General features: G+C 55.8%; 1 protein-coding gene across 5 annotated transcripts in view; it reads left to right on the plus strand.

The window, feature by feature from the left end:
* Positions 1-17,627, plus strand: part of ZNF512B (zinc finger protein 512B) — a 32,165-nt gene extending 14,538 nt beyond the window's left edge. For 3 of the 5 annotated variants that reach the window (XM_049816519.1, XM_049816517.1, XM_049816520.1), the window contains 9 exons: positions 830-954; positions 3,471-3,563; positions 4,440-4,538; positions 5,256-5,543; positions 6,172-6,363; positions 13,183-13,284; positions 14,315-14,377; positions 16,720-16,818; positions 17,169-17,627. In XM_049816519.1, coding sequence (XP_049672476.1) covers positions 830-954; positions 3,471-3,563; positions 4,440-4,538; positions 5,256-5,543; positions 6,172-6,363; positions 13,183-13,284; positions 14,315-14,377; positions 16,720-16,818; positions 17,169-17,462 — 1,355 coding nt within the window. In that variant the 3' untranslated portion in view covers positions 17,463-17,627. Of the gene's footprint in view, positions 1-829; positions 955-3,470; positions 3,564-4,439; positions 4,539-5,255; positions 5,544-6,171; positions 6,364-13,182; positions 13,285-14,314; positions 14,378-15,610; positions 16,232-16,719; positions 16,819-17,168 lie in introns of those variants that run through there. The other 2 variants (XR_007508078.1, XM_049816516.1) reach the window with 2 other exon arrangements.
* Positions 17,628-20,168: the final 2,541 nt, after the last annotated feature.

Consider the following 20,168-nt stretch of genomic DNA (forward strand, 5'->3'; position numbering starts at 1 on the left):
CAGGAGGAATGCAGGATGTGCAAGATAAACACAGCTGCAACGCCTTGCACTGCTTTCAAATTCAAATAAGAGACTCTCTGATCTCACAGCCATGCAAAAGCTTCCAAATAAACAGGCTTGATGGATTTTATTCAGACTGGGCTTTCCTTGCTGGAAGCCCAGCGCTGTTCTGCTGAGAACACAGTGTGAACTCCAGACCTGGGAGCAGGTTTTGGCCCCATGTATCTCTTAGTTCGGGTGTTTTTAAAGCCTGTCACAGCTATTCAAATAAACAGATGCCTGGAAGCTAGCACTTCCCTAGCTGCCTGGGTGTCTGCCGGGAAGAGGATTGCCAGGGAAGCTTTCCAGGCACACGTCTGGGTAGAGCTGAGATGCTCACCTTTGTTTCACTCCCGCCAATTGTTTCATTTGGCAAGGGGCAGTTATTCCATGCAGGGCAAGATGAGGTGGCCGAGAGCATCATCATATTTTAACTCCCAGTGTGCAGGATACCAGTGAGGTTGGAAGGATGAACCTCCTTTTCCCCATGAAATGCCAGCAGGTCAGGTAACTCCACATAAAGTGGCCCAGTGCCCCAGTTGCTCAGGCAGCTGCAGGAGCTGTGGGGCAGGAAGAGCTGCAAATGCCTGCATGGTTTGTGTCCAGTTTTGGCTTGGCCCATGCCTGGGAGAGTATTTCTCTGTTTCTTTAACATCAGGAACTTTCCCCACTTCAGTGCTTTTCAATGTAGCAAATGAAGGCTTATGACGGGGCTATCCTCTGCCGAGCAGCCCAGGCATGTTGTGGTCTCTGTGGCTGGGCATAACTCCTCTCTCCTCTCCCTCACCAGCAAACCCCGAGGACCAGTGGCAGCGGGAGATCAGCGAGAAGGGAGAAGTTGCCTGTCCAACCTGCAGTGTTATAACCAGGAAAACTATTGTGGGGCTCAAAAAGCACATGGATGTCTGCCAGAAAGTAAGGACTTGCTTTATTCAATCACGCATATGTGGATATTGGAGAGGAATAGATGTGTCCCTGTGCCATTCATAAATGCGTATTGGTGCTCCTAAAACCAGTTCTGGGCTGTGTTTGATAGAACACTTGCTAGTCATCTTCAGAGAGCTGGCTGCCTTACATCGATTCAGAGGGATTTGGACACCTAATTCCCAGCAATTCTGAATCCCTTTGTGGTCTGGGCCCCTTGCCCTAGGGTCTCCAGCAGAGTTGGGTATTTCTAGTAGCTAAATGAATAGTTTTAAGGCTGGAGAGATTGTTGGGGTTGTCTCTAATCTGGCCTCCTCCAGAGTCCTGGCTGTGGGATTTCACTGTGTGCCATGCCTTGCATCAGGCCAGATAAATTGTGGTTGAATGAGAGCATGTCTCGGGGAGACACCAAGCTTGGATCTTCTCAGGCAGCCTGTCAAGACACAGGAGTTCAGTAATGGTGCAGTGAAAAATTGTCTCTCTGCCGCACTGCCATCCATCAGAGCACAGGATTACGTCTTCATCCGTCACCTGGCGTGGTGCAGAGCCATCACCACAGAAAGCCAACGTGGGATCGATGCCTCCCGCTTTGAAAATATGTGGCTCGGCTTTGATTCCACATTCATTTTCTATAAATGCCTCCTCAGCCTTTGCCTCGCTATTTATACAGCAGTGGGATGCTACTCTCCCTTTCAAACCCTGTACTACATCGATGCCGGGCAGCATCCTGCCTCCTCTGAAGCCCTCCTGGCTTCGGTGGAGTGTGGATCTTGGCCATCACTGCTCATATCTCCTGCGCTTTAGAGCATCTCCCAAGCCAGGCAGTCTCCACATCAGCTGCACGGCCAGCTGGCCTGCTGAGCATGACTCCGCCAGAGCAGTCAGGCCTGTCTTTCCCACTGTAAATAGGCTAGTGAGTGTTCAGCCGAGGAATCGGGGCTCCAGCCCAAGGAGCAGGTGTTTTGTCACCCTTCCCTGGGAGACACGGTCCTTGCTGGGGCTGGCTGTGCTGCTCCAGGAGCTGGAGTGCTTTGTGGAATCCCTGCCAGAGCAGCCTGTGGCCCAGGGAAGACAGTCCCTGAGCTCTGTGTGTGTGACCACAGGTCCAGCTCTCAGCATTTCATCTCTGAGATGAAACTATGGCATGTCCTTAGCGAGGCCCGGCTGCTACAGGCACGTGGTATCCCCATCAGAAGTGACCCTGGAGTGCAGGCACCCTCTCAGCTTGCTCTCTGTTTTAATGATTGAAGTATTTCTTAGCTGGACAATGGGAAAAGGATGTGCAGGCTCCTGAAACTCTTACAAAACAACGGAAATCGCTTTCTCCATTCCTTGCTTGTCACTAAGCAGTCTGCCCTGTTTCCTTTGGTTTTGGAAAGGAAATAAAAGGATGGGGACAGTTGCAACATGCTGGGGCCTGAAGGAGAAGAGGGCAGGAATATCATTCCAGCATCCCAGGTGGGAGGGCTTGTTAGTATGTGGACATGGCATGTTCTTCAGTGTTGACAGGAGGAGTAAACCCCAAATTGGCTGGTATTGACATCTGATGAGTCAAGGAGTTTTCAGCATCCACCTTGTTAGGCTCAAGCACTTGGGTCTGGAACAAGGTTAACTGATGGGAGTACAGGTATAAGTGAGTCATTCCCAGCTGGCTGCAGTGAATTTATTCTTCATTTCCCCAGAGCTCCAGGATGAGGAGGGTTTTGCAGCTCTATCTTCATTCCCTCTCCAGCTTCTAGTCCAGGCTTGATTGAAGGAGAAGTGTGAAGGTGGGGCATCAGCCAAGCAGGAGGAGCAGGAACAGCCATGGCTGTCCAGGCACTGGCTCCCCTTCATTCATCCTGTCTCTAGGTGCCCAGAGCGTTCACCTCCTAAGTCAATAAATTCTTGTACCTGCCCCAGCAAAAGTCATGATCTGCTTATTCACTTTGCAAGTTCCCCCTGTACATTGGTGTGTGCATTTAATGCATCTCCCCAGTCACTCAGGAGGCCAAGTTGGGTCAAACAGCAGAGCAGCATGAGGCGGGAAGTATTCTGCTGTGATCGTGTCCAGCAGCGTCTTAATTTCAAACAGCCCAGGCGCCCAGAAAGTGTATTGTACGCCAGCATCTGTGGTAGTTAATAGGGCTGCAGAGCATAGCCTGCTAACATATTGGTAGATGAAAGCATCTTCTCTTTCCTAACCCTTTAACAGGAAAACTAAGACACCAGGTCCAGATGTTTCTAGCCAGTGGGGCTTTAAATCTACATCCAAAATGGAATGTTTTCCAAAAATTGGGGCATGTGGGTTTGATAACAGTATCCAGGACAACAGAGAGAAAACTGTGAGCTGCAGACTGGGATTGGGATGGGGGACAGGGATGCTGCGTTGCCTGCTGGGTCCCACCGCTGGGTACTGGTGCAGCAACAGCTACCCATGGGGCTTATTGACAAGCAGCAGCAGCAGCCCTTGGAAAAATGAATGGTGGACTGTGGCCTCCACGGTGACTTGACTTTAATTTCTTCAGCTGCAGGATGCCTTGAAGTGTCAGCACTGCAAAAAGCAGTTCAAGTCCAAAGCTGGGCTGAATTACCACACCATGGCTGAACACGTCAGCAAGGTAAGAGAGCTGGGCTGCTCTCATCTCGCACCTCATTTCTCGATGCAGATGCGGATGACGAAGCAATCGGCAGTCTGCTTTTCTTTGTCTTTGTAAAGGAGGGATTCACAACACACCACCATCTTTGCAGTATTTCACATGCTGTTCAGTCCAGACGGTGGCCTTCTCCCTTCCCTGCCGAGCAAAGCTATTCCTTCCCAGGCAGCTAGTTAAGTTCACATTGATCCTGGGAAGTAGAGTAGAGGGCTGGAAAAATAAAACAGGATTGCAAGTACCAGAACAGGGGAAGATTCGGTGAGTACAGTGAGGTGGATTTTGAGTGGCAAAGCTCTGCCTCCAAAACTGCCCACAAATCCGGGACTGATGGGTTCTGCCTTGTATGAATCTCAAAATCCAGTCTTTAGCTCTCCACGATGCATGTGAGAAATAGCCATAAAATTTTTCATGAATAAAATCTGGCAGGCACCAATTTAGATGCTGTTCTTAAAAATCTGGTCATGTACATCTCCGAGATACCAGGGCAAGGCATAACCGCATTTCTACATATCCCGTGCTTACCATTTGTGACTTGTCTTTTACCTGTGCATTAATCTCCTGCTCTTCAGTCTGGCTGGTGAATCCGTGCAGGAACTGCTCCTGGGTTTCTCAGCTGGCCCTTGGGGTGCAAACACAGGAAAGGCATGAGCAGATCTGGCACCTAATCGTGAAGGCATTGGCATGCAGTAAAACAGTGGGAGATCCAGCTCTTTTAACGAGAGGTTACCCCCAGCCAAGAAAGGGCAGCTCCTGCAAGGCAGAGGTTTACCACTCACTCCTGGCACAGAGGACATGAGTAAATGGTTGACTCTGTCGCTTCTGTTACTTCCTTATTTCTAGCCTGTTCCTGTGGAAACCGCTGGACTTGGTGAACAGGAAGAGCGGGAAAGGCTGAGGAAAGTGCTAAAGCAGATGGGAAAACTGAAATGCCCCAATGAGGTACGAGAACGATTCCTGTTTCTCGTTCTGTGAAAAGGTGGAAGGAGTGAGTCCTGGCGCAGAGGGGGACGTGCACTCTCCAGGCATCCCTTGGCACGTGCTCGACTTTTCCACCTTAGCTCAGCCATCCCGGTCCCTGTCCTGCTGGCTCCGTGCGCTCCAGCGATGGGCCGTCCTGGCAGGAGGATGGGCGTAGGGCAGGTTGAGGAGCACTGAAGGGCAGATTCTGCCTCCTGAACTCGGGAAGGGGCACAACCAGCATTGTCCTGGGTGCAGCATAAAACTAAATGAAACCGCAGCAAAAAACAGTTGCAAGCCAGTGGCAGGCAAGTCACGAACAGGTAAAGGGGGCATGTGGCAGAGGTTTGTCCCCACAGATGCTTTACTCTCCGCACAGGCAGTGCCTCCCCAGCGTCTTTCCCTCCTGCTGCCCGCTGCACATCTGTCCAGGGAGCTCTGTCGGTGTGTCGGGGCAGGTAGTGCCAGAAGCAGCCCCTGTCCCTCCGTGACACTGTTGTGCCTGTGCATGGCTCTTTGGGGGAGAGGGGCCGGCCGGCAATCCCCCATCGCTTGGAGGGGACGGGTTGGTGGAGCTGCTCTGCGGAGGGGGCTCCTTGGGACATGTTCCTCCCCAGAGCAATGGCACCCCAACTGTTTTGACAAGGGCATATGAAGCCCCAGCCCTCCTTAACCCTCCCTTTCTCCACATCTCCGTAGGGCTGCGTAGCCAACTTCTCCAGCCTGATGGGCTACCAGTACCACCAGAAGCGGTGTGGGAAGCAGCTCGCCGAGGCCGACAAGCCTGTCTTCAGCTGTCCACACTGTGGCAAGAAGTACAAATCCAAGGCCGGCCACGACTACCATGTGCGGTCAGAACACACGGCCTCGGTGAGCCCCCCGGACGCCTCCGCAGCCCGAGGAGCGGGGCCATCCCCCCCTGGGGGTGACTGCAGAGCTACAGAGCCTGTGGGCAGGACAGAGCCGGGCAGGGCCGGGCCGGGCAAGGCAGGTGCAGACATCGGACCGATGTTGTTTTCTCCCTTGCATCACCACGCGCGTGTGTTGGACCATGCGATGTTGGGGGGGAACAGGCTACAGCCCCCTCTGTCCCTCCAAAAATGCTGTGTTTATGGGAGCGGAGCGGTCGGCAGCATTCCCTTTCCCTGATGCCCACGGCGCTGCGCTCCAGCCCACCCTGCATCCGTGCTCTGCAGGGGAAAAAATAAACAGAGCTCAGGCCGCTCCCTCTGCAGCAAGTGCCGGCTGCTTGCCAGTGCTGGGGTGGCAGGATCCGTCCCTGGGGAGCATCCTTTTCTGTTCTGTTGATCCCTACTGGCAGTCCATCTGACGCTAATAACTCCCTAACTCTAATAAATGGAGACATTTATACACGTGGGAGCATGAAAGGATGGCATCAGTCTAATGCACGGCTGGCTGCTGGGCTGAGGGAGGCGGGGGTGCTCCCCTTGTTCCCGTGCTCGGGTGCAGAGTCATGCTGGTGTCTCTGCAGCCCCCGCCTGCACACAGCAGGTCTGCAAACGCACAGCCCAAACCCCAGCATCCCCATCCTGGGGCCGGAGAGCTCTCTGCTTCACCCCTCGTCATGCCCTTCCTGACTCTGGCTCTGTTGCAGCCTCCGGAGGAGCCAGAGGTGAAGCCAGAGCCCGGCCCCATAGAAGATTTTGAAAGGACCCCGAGCGGCCGCATCCGTCGGACGTCAGCCCAAGTAGCTGTCTTCCACCTTCAGGAGATAGCAGAGGACGAACTTGCCAAGGATTGGACCAAGCGGAGGATGAAGGATGACCTGGTGCCTGAAACGAAGCGGGTGAGAAGCCTTTCTTTCTCCTTTTTTTGCATTAGCTGTACACTGAGATCCTGGGATGCTAGCATGGCCCCGGCTGGCTGAGGGCTCACGTCTCATTTTCTGTGCCTTCAATCAATTAGCTGTGATGGCAAATTTATTGCTAAAGAGTCCACCCAGCACAGGCTGAGCCCCAGAGGTCAGGAGGCTCCATACAAGCCTGGCAGCAGGCATCTTTGCCCTTTCCACTGCCAGGACCCAAATCTAAATGGAGCAAAAGGTGGTGCTTTGTGGGCGGTGGAGAGATCAGAGTCCAGCCCAGAGGATGTTGTGGAGGGAGGTCAGTTCTGGTCCGTGCTCAGCAGTGAAGTAGGGGCTGGCAGCCAAGAGAAACACGTGAAGAGAGCAGAGGTCGCATCTGAAATTATCTCCCTTGCACCATTAGAGAGCAAAGATGCCTCAGGCAGAATTTCCTCCGTTCCATGTCTCTTCCTTAATTTCTGGGAGATGCTTCCCCAGAGGTAAAGGGCCTGCAACATCGCTGGAGCAGTGCTCCTGCAAGTGGAGGAAGCCAGAGCGCAGAGGCAGGGCTGAGCCCTGCAGTCTCCAGCAGCGATACATGCGTGGCCTGGTGCTGCACAATCTGCATGGTGAAAGTTGGTGCCGTAGCAGTCTTGAGCTTCGTGGAGGCATTGGAGTAACTTGTGAAATCAAACGTCCCTCCTGGCTGTGGGAGGTGGTGATTCCTGGGAATGTCCCAAAGCTGGAATTCCCTCCAGGAATGCTCCTTCTGGACCATAAAAGGAGTGAAACAGCAGTAAATCATAAAACTTTTCAGCGTAAAAGGGAAAAAAGAGAGGGAGTCAGAGTTTTTTAATCCTGTGGTTGATACTTTTTGGCCAGTGCCAGGACTCAACGCAGAGCCATCCTGCAAGTCTCTGCACAGGTGGCAGCCTGTTCCCTGAGCAAGTAACTCTGCAGTTAGGTGCCAGGTCTTTACCTTGCTCTGAACAGTTGGGCATTTCTTGTCCAGTGCTCCAAAATTCACCCTGGGCAGGATATTGGGCATGTTGCAAAGATGGGAGTGAGGTGAGAAGCAGAGGGCAGCAGGTTAAAGCTTTGCCGCAGCTGAAGAGCTTGGTGGTGCCTCTGTCCTGAGCAGACAGAACAGCCCCAGCCTGCCTCAAGCCAGGAAAACAGCCCAAGTCCCAGAGCCAGCCTGGAGAAGCGATGCAACTCACCCCAGGAAAATGAGCGGCACAACAGCAGAACCTCAGCTGAAATGCCTTCCCGCTGCCGCAGCCTGTCCTGTGCTGTCCTGACACGTGTGTGTTCTTGGCAGAAGTGCCACCGTTGTCCTGTAGAGACCTGGAGGAGCTCAGCCAGACTCAGCTCCCAGTCTGCATGTGGTGGGCAGGTGAAAAACCAGCACAGAAACAAACCAGCATCTCCTTTACCTGCCTTGGCATCCTGATGAGGCGGCTGGTGCAGAACGGGATCCAGCCACGGTGCTGCCATCTGCCTTTGAGCAGAGCTGGGGGTTTTAGGGCCAGAACAGGTTGCAAACTTTCTGTTTCCCGATGCTTGGTGGTGGTGGTGTTGGTTTCCAGATGACTTCAGCTGCAATGCATTTATAACATAAAAAAATCAAGCCCAAAGTAGCTGTTTCATTTCAAATACTGTGGGAGGAGAGGTGTGGTTCTCTCTTTCCCCCCTCCAGCCTCAGCACGTGCATTCCTCTCTTTCCTCCTTGAATTGCTCCCCATACTCTTGACTTTGGGTATTTTCTGTTTGAGTTGAGGGAGCAGCCAGGACTCCCAGGCCTGCAGAAGGGGCCCATGTGCAAGCTGACATACAAAGGCCTTGTAAAAGTCTCGGCTGCTGGCATAATTGCTCCGTAAAGTGCTGTTTGTGGTGGTGGGTTTTTTTATCAGACATTTCTTGTGTTCAGAGTCCAATTGTTTAAGTTTAATTGAGCCCCATTGCAGTGCTAAAAACCAAAGAGTATTGCTGTGGGGTTGGTGGAAGCAGGTTTGCAGTGAAGATGAGCAAGGAGGGAGTTGGACCAGCTCCCAGGTGGCAAAATAAGGCTCTTGGCCTGGAGGATCGGGACCTCGGGCCCTGCACGGGCTGCTCTGCCCAGCTGTGCCGGCTGTGTGTTGCACAGATGGATTTCAGAGGAGGTCAGTGCGGTGGGCAAATACGTATGTAGCTGTGAGTGTGCCTGCGGATACGTCTTGCAGTGACTGTCACGTTCCCTTGACAACGCTCTAAAATATTATCTGTTGAGTCTATGACATTTTTCTTGACGAGCGATGCTGGAAGGAAGTGGGAGGCAGGTTCTGCCCGGGGAGGCTGGTGGGAGCTTGCTGACTTCAGCACACTTTGTGCTGCTCTGCTGAGCAGCATCTTGCATCACTCAGGACTGGTCTACGTTTACAAGTTGCTTCAGTTCAGGGTGTGGAAAAAAACCTCCCAGCTGCAAGCAGCTCAAACATGCCAGCAAGCGCCCAGTTTGACCCTGTTACAGCCCCCAAAATAGTCCTTTCCTCAGAACTGGCTTCAGCCTTGCTGGCAGGACAGCTTTGTGGCAGGTCCAGCCCCAGGCAGCGTGGGAGGCTCGAAGGAGTGGGCAGCATCCCCATATCCCCATGCTACCGCCCCACCGAGCATGCGTGGTGGCCGTCCCTCAAATGGAGCTGACAACCCAGAGCCACTGGAGCGGCAGAAAGACAAACGCCAGTTAATCATGACCAGGACAGTAGGACAAACGGTTCCCAGAAGAGGTGCCACACCATCGCTTCTTCTTCCCACGGGCCGTATCCAGCCAGTGGGAGTATGCTGTGGGGCCCACAGGCCCCCTTACTGACGTGGACCTGGAGAGAGGTGGGATGTCAGGGATCAGCAGCAGATTTCAACTGCTCCTGCACCATCTCAGCAAGACCTGGGGATTTCCAGGGTCCTGGAGGAATGGACGCTTCCCAGCTCCGGTCTGTAACCAGTGATGGCTGGATGCACCCACACTTGCTGCAGCACAGGACCCACTCCATCCCCAAGCTCTCCGGTTATCCGCCACAGTCCCAGCAGTCAACGCTGATTTCATGGGAGCTGATGGAGAAAGCCACCCTTTCTCTCCATCCCTTTTCCAGGCAGCAAAGCTTTTCTGCAGGGGAAGGCAAGCAGCTCCTTAGCAAGCTGATGGGATACGGGGGTTTGCATACTCCCGGCAGGCACAGCCCCGCTGCAGCCCCTGCACCGTGGCCTGCCCTCATGGCCATGTGGCAGCTGGTCCCGGCCGGGGAGAGGGACGTTGGGTTTGGATCCCGTTGGTGGCCCGCGGTGGGATGCGTTTGCCTTTCCCCGGGAGAATGGATTCTTTCGCACCAAAGCAATGGCATTAGAATAAACGATTGCTGCTCGATCCCAGGCCCTGCGCTGCCTTCATTCTGCACTAACCAAATCCAGCATTTCTAAATATACACTGGAGTCTTATTTTCTCGCTCCGATCTTTATTTGCCTCTGGATAAGCTGAAACAGATGGGGTGTTTCACAACGGCCGCTTGCTGGGGATGTCAGATGGGGAAGGGCACACCCCTGCTGCTTTTCTGGGAAAAATCCCTTTTCCAGAAGCTCCATGAAGATGCTGCTGCTCCTCCGACCCTTCTCTGGCCTTTACTGGGGCCATCGCCTGCCCGTGAGCAGTCTCGGGGCTGCCGCAGAAGGAGCAAGAGGCCGGCAGGTTCCCAGCTCAGTGGCACAGGCAGGCGGTGGTGGGCTCTGGGATCTGGCGGGGTATGATGCCCTTGCCCGTTTTGGAGGCCGGACTGAGAGAAACAGCCTCCTCGAGCAGAGGGAAGAGGCATCTAAGAGGCAAGAGCGGAGAAAACATGGTGGAAATCCCACAGTTGCATGGTGTGATGCTTTCCTGTAGAGCTCGAGGTGGGCTTGCTTGTTTCAAGGTGCTTTGTGCCGGAGGTAGTGGTGGGCTTCTGCAGCCCAGGCAGCCGCCATGCCACACAGGGAGGGATGCAGAGCTCCTCCATGGAGTGCAAGGGCATCCTGTTCGGCTTCCCATGGCTCGGGGTCTGGGTGTTGCTGCAGGGCTGGGGGCAGCCATGGAGGCTGCACATCCCCGTGGATGGGGGTGCTGGGGGTCCGGAGTGAAGGGCTGCTGTAGGCCAGACATAAAGCTAAAGGGGAAAAGTCATTCTCCAGGCTTGAGTTTTTAAGAAAACCCCATCCTGGAACCAGGATAAATTCCAGAGCACAAGAGCCTGGCTCGGGTTTGTCCCCCAAAACAATGGCCTTGCAATCCGGGTGGGAGCCAGGCTGAGCCCTGCGGACTCATGTCACTGGTGGGCCAAACCGGATCCCACCTCCGGCTGCGGACCCAGAGCTTGGCGGGGCCAAGTCCATCCTTCCTCCCCTTGCTCAGCAGCGCCAGCGTGATGTGACCCAGCCACCCGGAGCCGTGTATGGGACCCGGCTGCCGGCCAGCACCCCTGGGTGTGTTTTGGCTTCGCCTCCCGGACGGCATCAGCCGTGGTTTCTGCGGGGCAATGGGAGAGCCGTGCCTCACGCTGGGGACCTCGGTAAGGCTTCCAGGGGAGCTTGTTGGCCAGGGCCGAGGCAGCCTGCATGGTTCTCATTTACTGCGATATATTTTGGGGAAGGGGAGAGCTGTCTAGGGAGTGGAGAGGATTGAAATATGAAAGTTTAATTAAATAAAACCGTCAGTCAAAGAAAACAAGCCTTCCCACCCCAGCATCCTTCGACTGTTCAGAAGAGATGGGCTGCGGCCAAATCCAGTTGTAGTCGTTTAATGATTTGGCCAAGAAGATTTTCACTTACAGGCTGTTTGAGGAAAATAAATGGAAAAAAAAAAAATATTCCATGCCTGGGGCTCCCTCTTAATAGAGACATAAAGATGACTTTGACATTCCCAGAACCGCAGCGCCCCAGGAAGACATGGGATTTGCATGTTATTGTGCAGGGCTGTTGGAGGAGAGCGGGGAGGGATTTTTCTCTGGAGTGGGAAGCCAGAGCAGCAGAGTCTGCATCTCTGAACATCCCCCCTCATCTCCTCCCCGGGGATGTGTGGAGGGAGAGGTTGTTGCTGGGGCTGTGTGCGGTTACCGTTAATGTTTGCTCATTCATGGGATTGATTGGTTTTTAATTAAGGAGGCCGTTTGGCATCCCAGCTCTCAGTATCAATGACAAAAAGGGACTCCTGTGTTCTTCCCCGGAGGTGGCATTGCCTTCCCCGGGCAGGGGACCAAGCAGTTGGTAGATGCACCATCCCAGAGCTTCAAAGAGTTCTGCTGGCATCTCCCCCAGCCGCGAAGCACGACAGAATAGCAGCATGCTGGGGCTCGGGGGATTTTTCCACATCCGTCCTTACCAGCGTTCATAGCGTTTTGCAAGACCCTTTGCCCCTGCCCCTCGCACGGAGCCTAGCTCTCCCCTTCTCCTCCACGCGTGCCCTGCCACGTGCCGAGGTGGGGGCTGCGGGGACTTGTGGATCGCTTAAATTTGAGTGGAAACGAGCGGTTGGAGCCTGAGCCCTCCGCATCCCAAGCCATCCACATCCCAAGCTCTCGGTGGGAGCTCCCCTTTGCAGGGAGGTTTGGGAGCAGCCTGTTCTGGGGAGCTGGGCAAAGGCAAATTCACAGCTTTATCAGCACGTTCAGGGAAAATCACAGCTGGAAAAGAAATCCAGCCAGCTGCCTCCCCGCTGTGTCGGAACCACGAGCCTTGGGTCCTAAGGGCATGTTTCAAAAACAGAGCCTGGGTTTACACCTCTCTGCGAGCACTGTTTGGCTGTGCATCCTCTGTGGCCAGCGCAGATGCATTGATGCAGCCGTGCCCCACGCTCTGAGATGCCCACAGAGAGCAGCCCACGCTCGGGTACCCGCGCCTGTATGGTGCCACGTGCAAGCTCACCCAGCCTCGCTCCGACTTGGGGCAAGTTTGGGGCTTGGGACCCAAGCAACATCAGTCCTAGCAGAGGTGGCTGGGTTGGGATGGGAGTTGTGGTCGTGCAGCAGGCAGGCAGGCAGCTCAGATTGCAGGCAGAGCAGCCCCGTGTTCCCTGCAGACCTTGGCACGATGGCAGGCAGAGACCAGCCCCGCAGGTAGGGCCAGGCGCGGCAGGTCCGGAGGCACGGAGATGCCGCAGCTGCGTTTGCTTGTGCTGAACATGCAGAAATGGAGTTAGGAAGGCCGGCCCGCTATGCTCAACCTCAAAGTTGCTAATAAAGCAGTAATTAAAAGCACTTGGAAGGAGCAGGCCTGCCAGAAGGAGAGGCAGAGACACAAGAGCCTTTCATTGTTTAATGGGTTGTGCCCATTCATCGGTGGAAGGCAGCCATGGAGGCTCTTGGCGTCCATCCCCTCTGCCCAGCGTGCAGGGTTGTTTATTCTCCTGGTTATGAAACGCAGCAGAAGGGCTGCGCTGACATGATGCGCCGAAAACACCAGGTCCGGGCCTGGGCCCGCGACATGGCACGAACCCGGGAGTGGGAGCAGGAGCCTCTCCTCTCCATTTTGCCAGCACTGCGTGGAGGTGGCTGCAGTGCCAGGGGCTCCAGCACTGCTCCTTGCCCGCAGCCATCCACCAGCCCGGCTGCTGCCTCACCGATGGCACCGCAGCGGGCAGAGCCACCCCACCACTGTGCGGTGCCGGCGGGTGGGAGATGACATCTCTGGGGGAAGCCTCCCCACTAGTTTCCAGCTCCGATTCACTTCTCCTGAAGGGGGTAAAGACCCATGTGAAGAGCAAGGACTCCACCAAGGACCGGACTGGTGTGTGCCGCTCTGCTAATCGTCTTCTATTGTTTGCAGCTCAATTACACCCGACCGGGGCTTCCAAAGCTCAATCCGAGGCTGCTGGAAAACTGGAAGAACGAAGTGAAGGAGAAGGGCCGCATCAACTGTCCCAACAACGTAAGAACGTCTCTGTTCTTCTCCAGGCTGGCTGGTCTCAGTCTGCAGGAGGAAGGGGAGAGTTTCGGGGGCATAAACCCACCAAAGCCAGGTTCTTTTTGGGCCCGGCACGAAGCTAGCATTGATGCTCAGACCCTCGTTTCACCCCTCTCCCTGGGGTTGCTGCCATGCCTGGTTGAAGCATGTCCGACCTTTGGGACCCTCCGGGTGTGCTCGAACCACCAGGCTTGGGGACCGGACCACCCTCTCCCCAGGTGCCCTTGAGCTGACAGTTCAGCATTGCCCAATTCGGGCTCTGGAGCTGCCTTTGGGAAGCTCCCGAGGTCCGGACAGGGCAAAGGCTGCACGCTTTGTGCTCGAGAGCCTTTTTATGCAGAGAACCTGCTTTTCCCAGAGCAAAGCTGGAGCTGGTTTTAAGCCATTCTTTTTAAAGCCCTGTGACAGGCAAAGACCTCGGGGACATGGTGCGTGTGCTTCATCTTGCTGTAAAATGCAGCCTTGGCCTGAGCTGGCAGGGAGGTGAACTCCACCCTCGTGCTGGGGCCGTTGATTTATCATCTGAAACAAAGCCTTGCTAATGGGAGTTTTGAACGAGGCTGTTACCACAAGGCCGGGGGAGACACACTGGCTAATTAATGTCATACACAGGCACTTTGAAAAGACGTTGCTCAGAAACTGGTCATGCTGCTGCCCGGGTGATTTCTCTTCTCCGTTAAGCGTCTGCTGTGGCTCCAAGAACTCCTGTAGCCCAGCAGGACCTCCCGACTGCTCACAAATGTACGTTTTTCCATGGAGACATTTAGGGGAGACATTTTTCAGCCCGTTGCAGAGGGATGTGGCCACATGACTCCCATTAGCGTTAATAGGAAACGTGTGACCAGAGCCCTCCGCGTCTCGCAGAGCATTAACCTCACGCTGCTTAGCCTGGACCGGTGGCCTTGCTGGCACAGCGGGCTCCTGGCCCCGGCACAGATGAAGGCACGGAGTCGAGGGGGGATCGTGGCAAACCCTGCTCTGTTTCTTCCCGCAGTGCTGTGAAGCCATTTACTCCAGCGTCTCGGGGCTGAAAGCTCACCTGGCCAACTGCAACAAGGTAGGTCCCTCCTTTTACAGCCTCGGCTCAGAGGTGGGGTTGGGTTTTGGTTTTCTCTCCCCGCTGGCTTGTTTGGAAGCAACAGGCCAAGGGACGACGGCACAGGTTAAAGGATCGTGGCTGCTGGGAGGACTGGCCGAGCAATGCCCCTGCCCATTGAATTGTCACCACTCAGCCCGTTGTCACACCATCCTGGTCCGGCTGCTCACTCTCAGCACTGTCCTCCTGGGCAGGATCAAACCCACAGGCACGGGCAGATGAAGGCAGAGAGGCTCGAGCTGAGCAGATGATGATGGAGGGGATTTAGCTACCACCCCAGCCTTGGAGGAGAGGTCTTGCAAAGCAAATGTCTCGCCCAAGAGTCCAGACCTCTAACACACCAAGTGCCTCAGAGTCAGAGCAGCGGGAGCAAGCCTGCCTGCCTCGCATCCTCCCTCCTCGGCGTCCCCGTCCTGCAGCCTGTGCCCAGCTTGGTTCCTGCAGCCCCTGAGTTGTTCATGAGCCCTCGGCTACCCAGTGTGGCCAGCACCTCACATGCAGCCATGCATCAACCAAAGCAGCTCAGAGCCAGAGAGCTGCATTTTGGAAGCTGAACATTTCCCAAGGCAGGTGGGAATTGGGAGTCTTTCTCCATTGATTCGGGCAGCCTTGCAGCCCCTCTGGAAGCCCAGCAGCTTCCCCAGCTGGAGGGACACTGGTGTGGTGGCTCCTGGGGATGTAGCTGAGGCTGGAAGAGTTGGCCGGTCTGTGCAGAGAGCAGTGCCCTCTCGCTCAATAGAGCAGCAACGCTGCCGGCTGCAGTGAGCTCCGGTGGCCCGCAGCTGCCACAGGGGAGGGATGGGGAGCTCAGCGTAGGTCCCTCAAATTGGAACTGAGTAAGAGCTGGTAAAGCTTTATACCCTGAAACGTTTCCAGCTGCAGCTTCCATTGAATGGAGCTTCCAGGAGGCAGCTCCAATACATACCCCGTGGTTATTAAAAACACAAACTCCCGCGCTCCTCCAACACTAGCTGGAACATCAACCCTTAATGAGATCATTTAGAAAATGGGCTGCAGAGATCGGGCAGAAGAAGCTGTATTTATGCAGGATGAAAGTCCAAACACAGGAGGCTAGGGCAGTTCCTTTGCTAGGCTGCAGAAAACGGTCTTTGAGAGAAAATGGAGCCATTTTCTGTCTGGTTCTGTGCACAGAAAGCAGCCAGGTGTTTGCACGAGCATTTTCTTTAACTGCAGAGCTGCACCCTCCAGGTCTGGTGAGTCCGGCGTAGCCAGGGCTGGGTGTTGGTGGTCAGCCGTGGGAGAGTTTGCTGCTTTGTGTCCTCCACATGCTGCTGTCAGCGGGACTCTCGCCCTTACAGAGGATTTAGTTTTGCAATGGATACATGTGCCACCAAATCTGGAGCAAATCGCAGCCCTTCCTGAGCTGGCCTATGATTTCTGCTGTAAAATCCTGCAGAATTGGTTGAAGTACATCAAGCCTTACCAAGAGAGGAGGTTGCTCCCAGGCAACACCCCATCCTCAGTCGGGACTGATGCACCAAGGTGATTTTTGCATGAGTATTTCTGAAGCCAGCCTGCAGCGAGCCAGGCCTACCCGTGTCCTGCCTGTCTCCGAAATGAAAGACCTGTCTAACTCCAGATTTACAGCACAGAGTCAGCTATGGAGAAATTCCCAGGGAGCATATATATCGCCTGGAGGGGCCCATCCATAAACCCCTCGTCAATAGAGAGCACATTATCTCCCCTGTGCTGTGAACTACGGCAGAGCCGGGAGATCAGTCATCCCCACAAGGGCTCTAATGACAGAAATCCAGCAGTCGCTGTGTCTCTTTGACAGCATAAAAGGAAAATTAGGTGAGTCTGTTGGACATAAATTAGATGGCGGTTCAATCCCAGGAGATCACAAATCTGCTGACAGTGAGGAAATGGGGCGGTTGGCCCCATCAGCCTCCTGCACACCCAGGGACACACATGGCGTTGGTGCTAACAACCAGTGTTGGGGATGCACAGGCAGCAAAATCTGCCACTCGCTGCCCTCTGAGCATCTAGGACCCGGCACTTTGAGGCCTGGCACCGATGCCATGACAGCCGCTACCACCAACGCTGCAGTGGCACAACCGGCACGGGATGAAATTGAGAGCAGAAGATGTGGTTGTGAGCTCCCAGACCGAGGGCTGGCCAAGATCTGGTGGTTTAGAAATGAGCATTTATTTTCTGTTGCTTCGAGGTTCAAACATCAACCTCCCTTCACGGGGTGGGGGGAGCAGGGCCGGGGGGGCAGCCACCCTTCCAGTGCCTTTTTGGCTCTGCTTGGGGCTGCAGGAGGATGCTCTGTCTTGCAGGGGGACCATTCGGTGGGCAAGTACCGCTGCCTCCTGTGCCAGAAGGAGTTCAGCTCTGAGAGCGGAGTCAAGTACCACATCATCAAGGCTCATTCGGAGGTAAGGAAATGTCTGGGGCTGTCCCGGGCTGGTCCCTGCTCCAACACGCCCATCCTCGGGCTGCCCCGCTCCATCCATCTGTGTCTGCCAAGAGCGGAGCACAGCAGCTCGCAGCAGCGTCAGCAGTGCTGTGACATTCTGGGGGGGGACCTCCCTGTCCCCCTTTGGGTCCCTGACACCCCCAGGCTGGTTGCAGCCGCTCAGCGCCAGCCAGCTTGTCCTCGGGGAATTGATGCCAGCGGGACGTGGGGTGGTCCAGGCTGGGGCAGGCGAGGCATGGGCTGCGCGTGCCGGTGCTGGTGCCTGGCCCCAGGATGGTCACTAACCCCCGTGTCACCCTGCGGACACAGAACTGGTTCCGAACCTCCGCAGAGGCCAGCCGGAAAAAGAAAAGCAGGGAACAGCTTTCTTCCAGCAAAGAGGAGAAAAAGAAAAGCACAAGCGGGAAGAAAAGGGGGAGGAAACCCAAGGAGAGGCCTCCCGAAATGTCCCCGAAGGGCAGAGAGAGCGTGGCAGCAAAGACTAATCACAAGAAAACCCTCGAGCACTGGGAAGGCTCCCGAGGCAGCCCCGACGGGGACGAGCGTGTCCCCAAGCCCCCGAGCCAGCGGAAGGGGGGAGCCAGTAAGATGCCCGAGAAATGAGCAGCTCAGAGACTCGTCTCCGAGGATTTGTTTACAGCCCAGGGTAACAGGGTGGGGGTCTCTCCCGGTTTTCTGTCCCCCTCATCCCACCTCCCCCCCCACCCTCCACTCATCCCCTTTTTACAAAAAAAAAAAAAAAAAAAAAAAAAAAAAAGAGACAGAAAATACCAATTAACCACTTTAAACAAGTCACGGACCTTGTTTCACACTGGAAAACAAAGAGGATCAAGGAAGCTGGACCGTTCTCCACCCCCTGCCCATGTACATACCCCCCTGCCCGACGGGACCCTGCTGCCTTCCCCCTCCTCCCATGACTTCCCTTTTTACTCCCTGCACCAAACTGGTGACGCTTGAGCGAAAGAAAAGTGCAATAGCAGCAGGGTCCCCTTGGACGGGGTCTCTCTGCGGCTGTGTGCCGGGGCAGGGGGCTGCCTGTGGCGGGTCTGCCTGCCCGTCCGGGCAGCCTCCAGTGGGCTCCAGCCTCCCGGTGCAGGCAGCACCTGCATCCCTGCTCCCAGGACGATGTTTCCAAAGATGTTTGACCCATGCAAGCGGCCGGGCAGGGGCAGAGGGACAGCAGGGTCTGGCAGTGGATACTGGGGGGGTCCTGGTCACTCTCGCCCCACAGCCTTGGGTCGAGAGGGGATGTGTTTTGGCAGGGATCGGCTCGGTGCGGGGGTTTGACTCGGCAGCGTGAGGCACAGGCAGAGGAACGAGCCGGGAGCGTGGCGGGGGTCCGGCAGAGCATCGTCCCGAGATGGCAGGGCTGGCTGTGGCGGTGAGATGGGGTGCGGGAGGTGTGAGCACCCCTGGAAGTCGATGGGTGAGGGGGGTTGCTGGGGGACTGGTCAGGTTGAAGGGTTTAACCGAAAGTTGCGGGAATGCTGCGAGCACCGTGGAGCATCCCGGTGAGACCACGGAGGGGGGTGCGATGGGGGGAGCTGCGCCCCGGTGCTCAAGTTGTCTTTGTGAGCGTAGCCGGACTCGGAGTGCTGCAGCGGCAATGGCAATGCCGCGACGGCAGCGCCGGTGTCGGGGTGAGCCGGCAGCCATCGAGCTGCCTGACCGGCATGGGGGGGGGGGGGGGGTGTCCAGCTAGAGGAAAAGGTGATTCAGTGTCCCCATTGTGCCCCATCCCAAAGGTGCCGATCGCCCAGGAAGGAGGAATGGCATTTTGGTCACACAGCTGCAGCCGTGGGAGGTGTGTAACGGGGACGGGGGCGGCATCAAGTGACAATCATGGGTCCTGCTTTCGGGCATGTTGCACTCGCCTTGTCCCTCCGGGCTGGGACCCACCGTGGGGTGAGTCTCGGCTCCCCCGAGATGCATCCAAGCCCCCAACCATCTTCCTCGGGGACAGGGAGTCCCCGCACGGCACGCTGTCCCTTGCTGGTTCTCTTTCCCCGGGCTTTTCTTTGCGTCCGTACTAATATCGTCGTAACACCTCGCTCCGGCCTGGAGGGAACCATCCCCGGACCGGGATGTGTCTGTCTCCAGACAAAAACCAGGCTACCTCGGTCCTTGGGAAACGGGCACGTTTTCTCTCGGTAACAGAACAGAAAACCTTAATTTGATTTTTTTCCCCTGTGCAGAGCCGGGAAGGTGGTGTCGGGGGGAGGAGAGCTTCTGCTTTTACTTTTATCAATTAAAAACTCAACCCTCCGTTTCCTTCACTGCTCTTCACCGCCCGCTGGAGGCTCAGTATCGCTTCCCTGCTCCGAGGAGCCGCTCAGTAATAATTAACGTCCTTCTCCACTGGCAGGTTATTAGACCCACGGAGGGAGGGAGGGGATGGTAGTGTCTGAAGCCAGGGCAGCTTCTCAGCGGAGCCAGTGCTCCTGCTCCAACCGCGGTTCCCGGCAGCTGGATGCCACCATCTGCATCTCCCGACACGCTCAGCCGCAAACTGGGCACGTGCCTGCGGGCGAGGGAACCCGCCTGAGCGCTGCTGGTTGCGCCAGCCTTCGAAGCAATTAGCGGAAAAGCTTAATTAGTCACTGTGGCTCAGCCTGTTTGCCGCTTGCGCTTCATCCGATCTTTGTTTTGATGGTATCACCGGTACAAATCCTGCCTCCCCGGGGAAGGGAGGAGAGCTTCAGGAGCCATAGGGCCCACGCTCTCGGAGCCGTCGCGGTCTCTGTCACGACGAGGACGTGGGGACAATGTCCTGGGTGACGTTTTGCTGTGCTGAGCCCGAGGGACGGCGGCGGCTGTCCGCAGCGCCCCGTGCTCGCTCGCCAAAGCAATAACCACTGAAAGGGATGGCGAGGAGGGACCCCCGCACCCGAGGAAGGTGTTCGGGGGGCACGCCGTGGATGTTGGGGGGGGGGGGTGGGGGTAGGCAGCAGCAGGGGCCCCGGCACAGAGTTTGGCACTGAAATCTCCGCAAAGGGGCAGAGGGAGCCACTGGATCCCGAAATCTTGTCCCACCATGGGGCAAAGCCCCTGGCAAAGCTTCATGCCCTGGCCTGGGGAGGGGGGACCCAGGCTGCTGGTTTGGATGTTCACCTTATAATCCCCACCGCCTCCCCTTGGGCATAGCACAGGGCTCGATTCTCATTAACATGCAATTAATTGGCTTCTCATTGATTAAATTAACAGACAGTCCTGTGGTCTGTGCTGAGGGTGAGGCCCAGTGCAGGAGCTTGGCTGGGAGCTGCTCAGGGCAGGGGAAGGGCTAGTTTGGGGGGGTCATTGTGGGGTCTG

Source organism: Accipiter gentilis, chromosome 14 (assembly GCF_929443795.1).
Source record: "Accipiter gentilis chromosome 14, bAccGen1.1, whole genome shotgun sequence".
In the NCBI taxonomy this organism is placed as follows: domain Eukaryota; kingdom Metazoa; phylum Chordata; class Aves; order Accipitriformes; family Accipitridae; genus Astur; species Astur gentilis.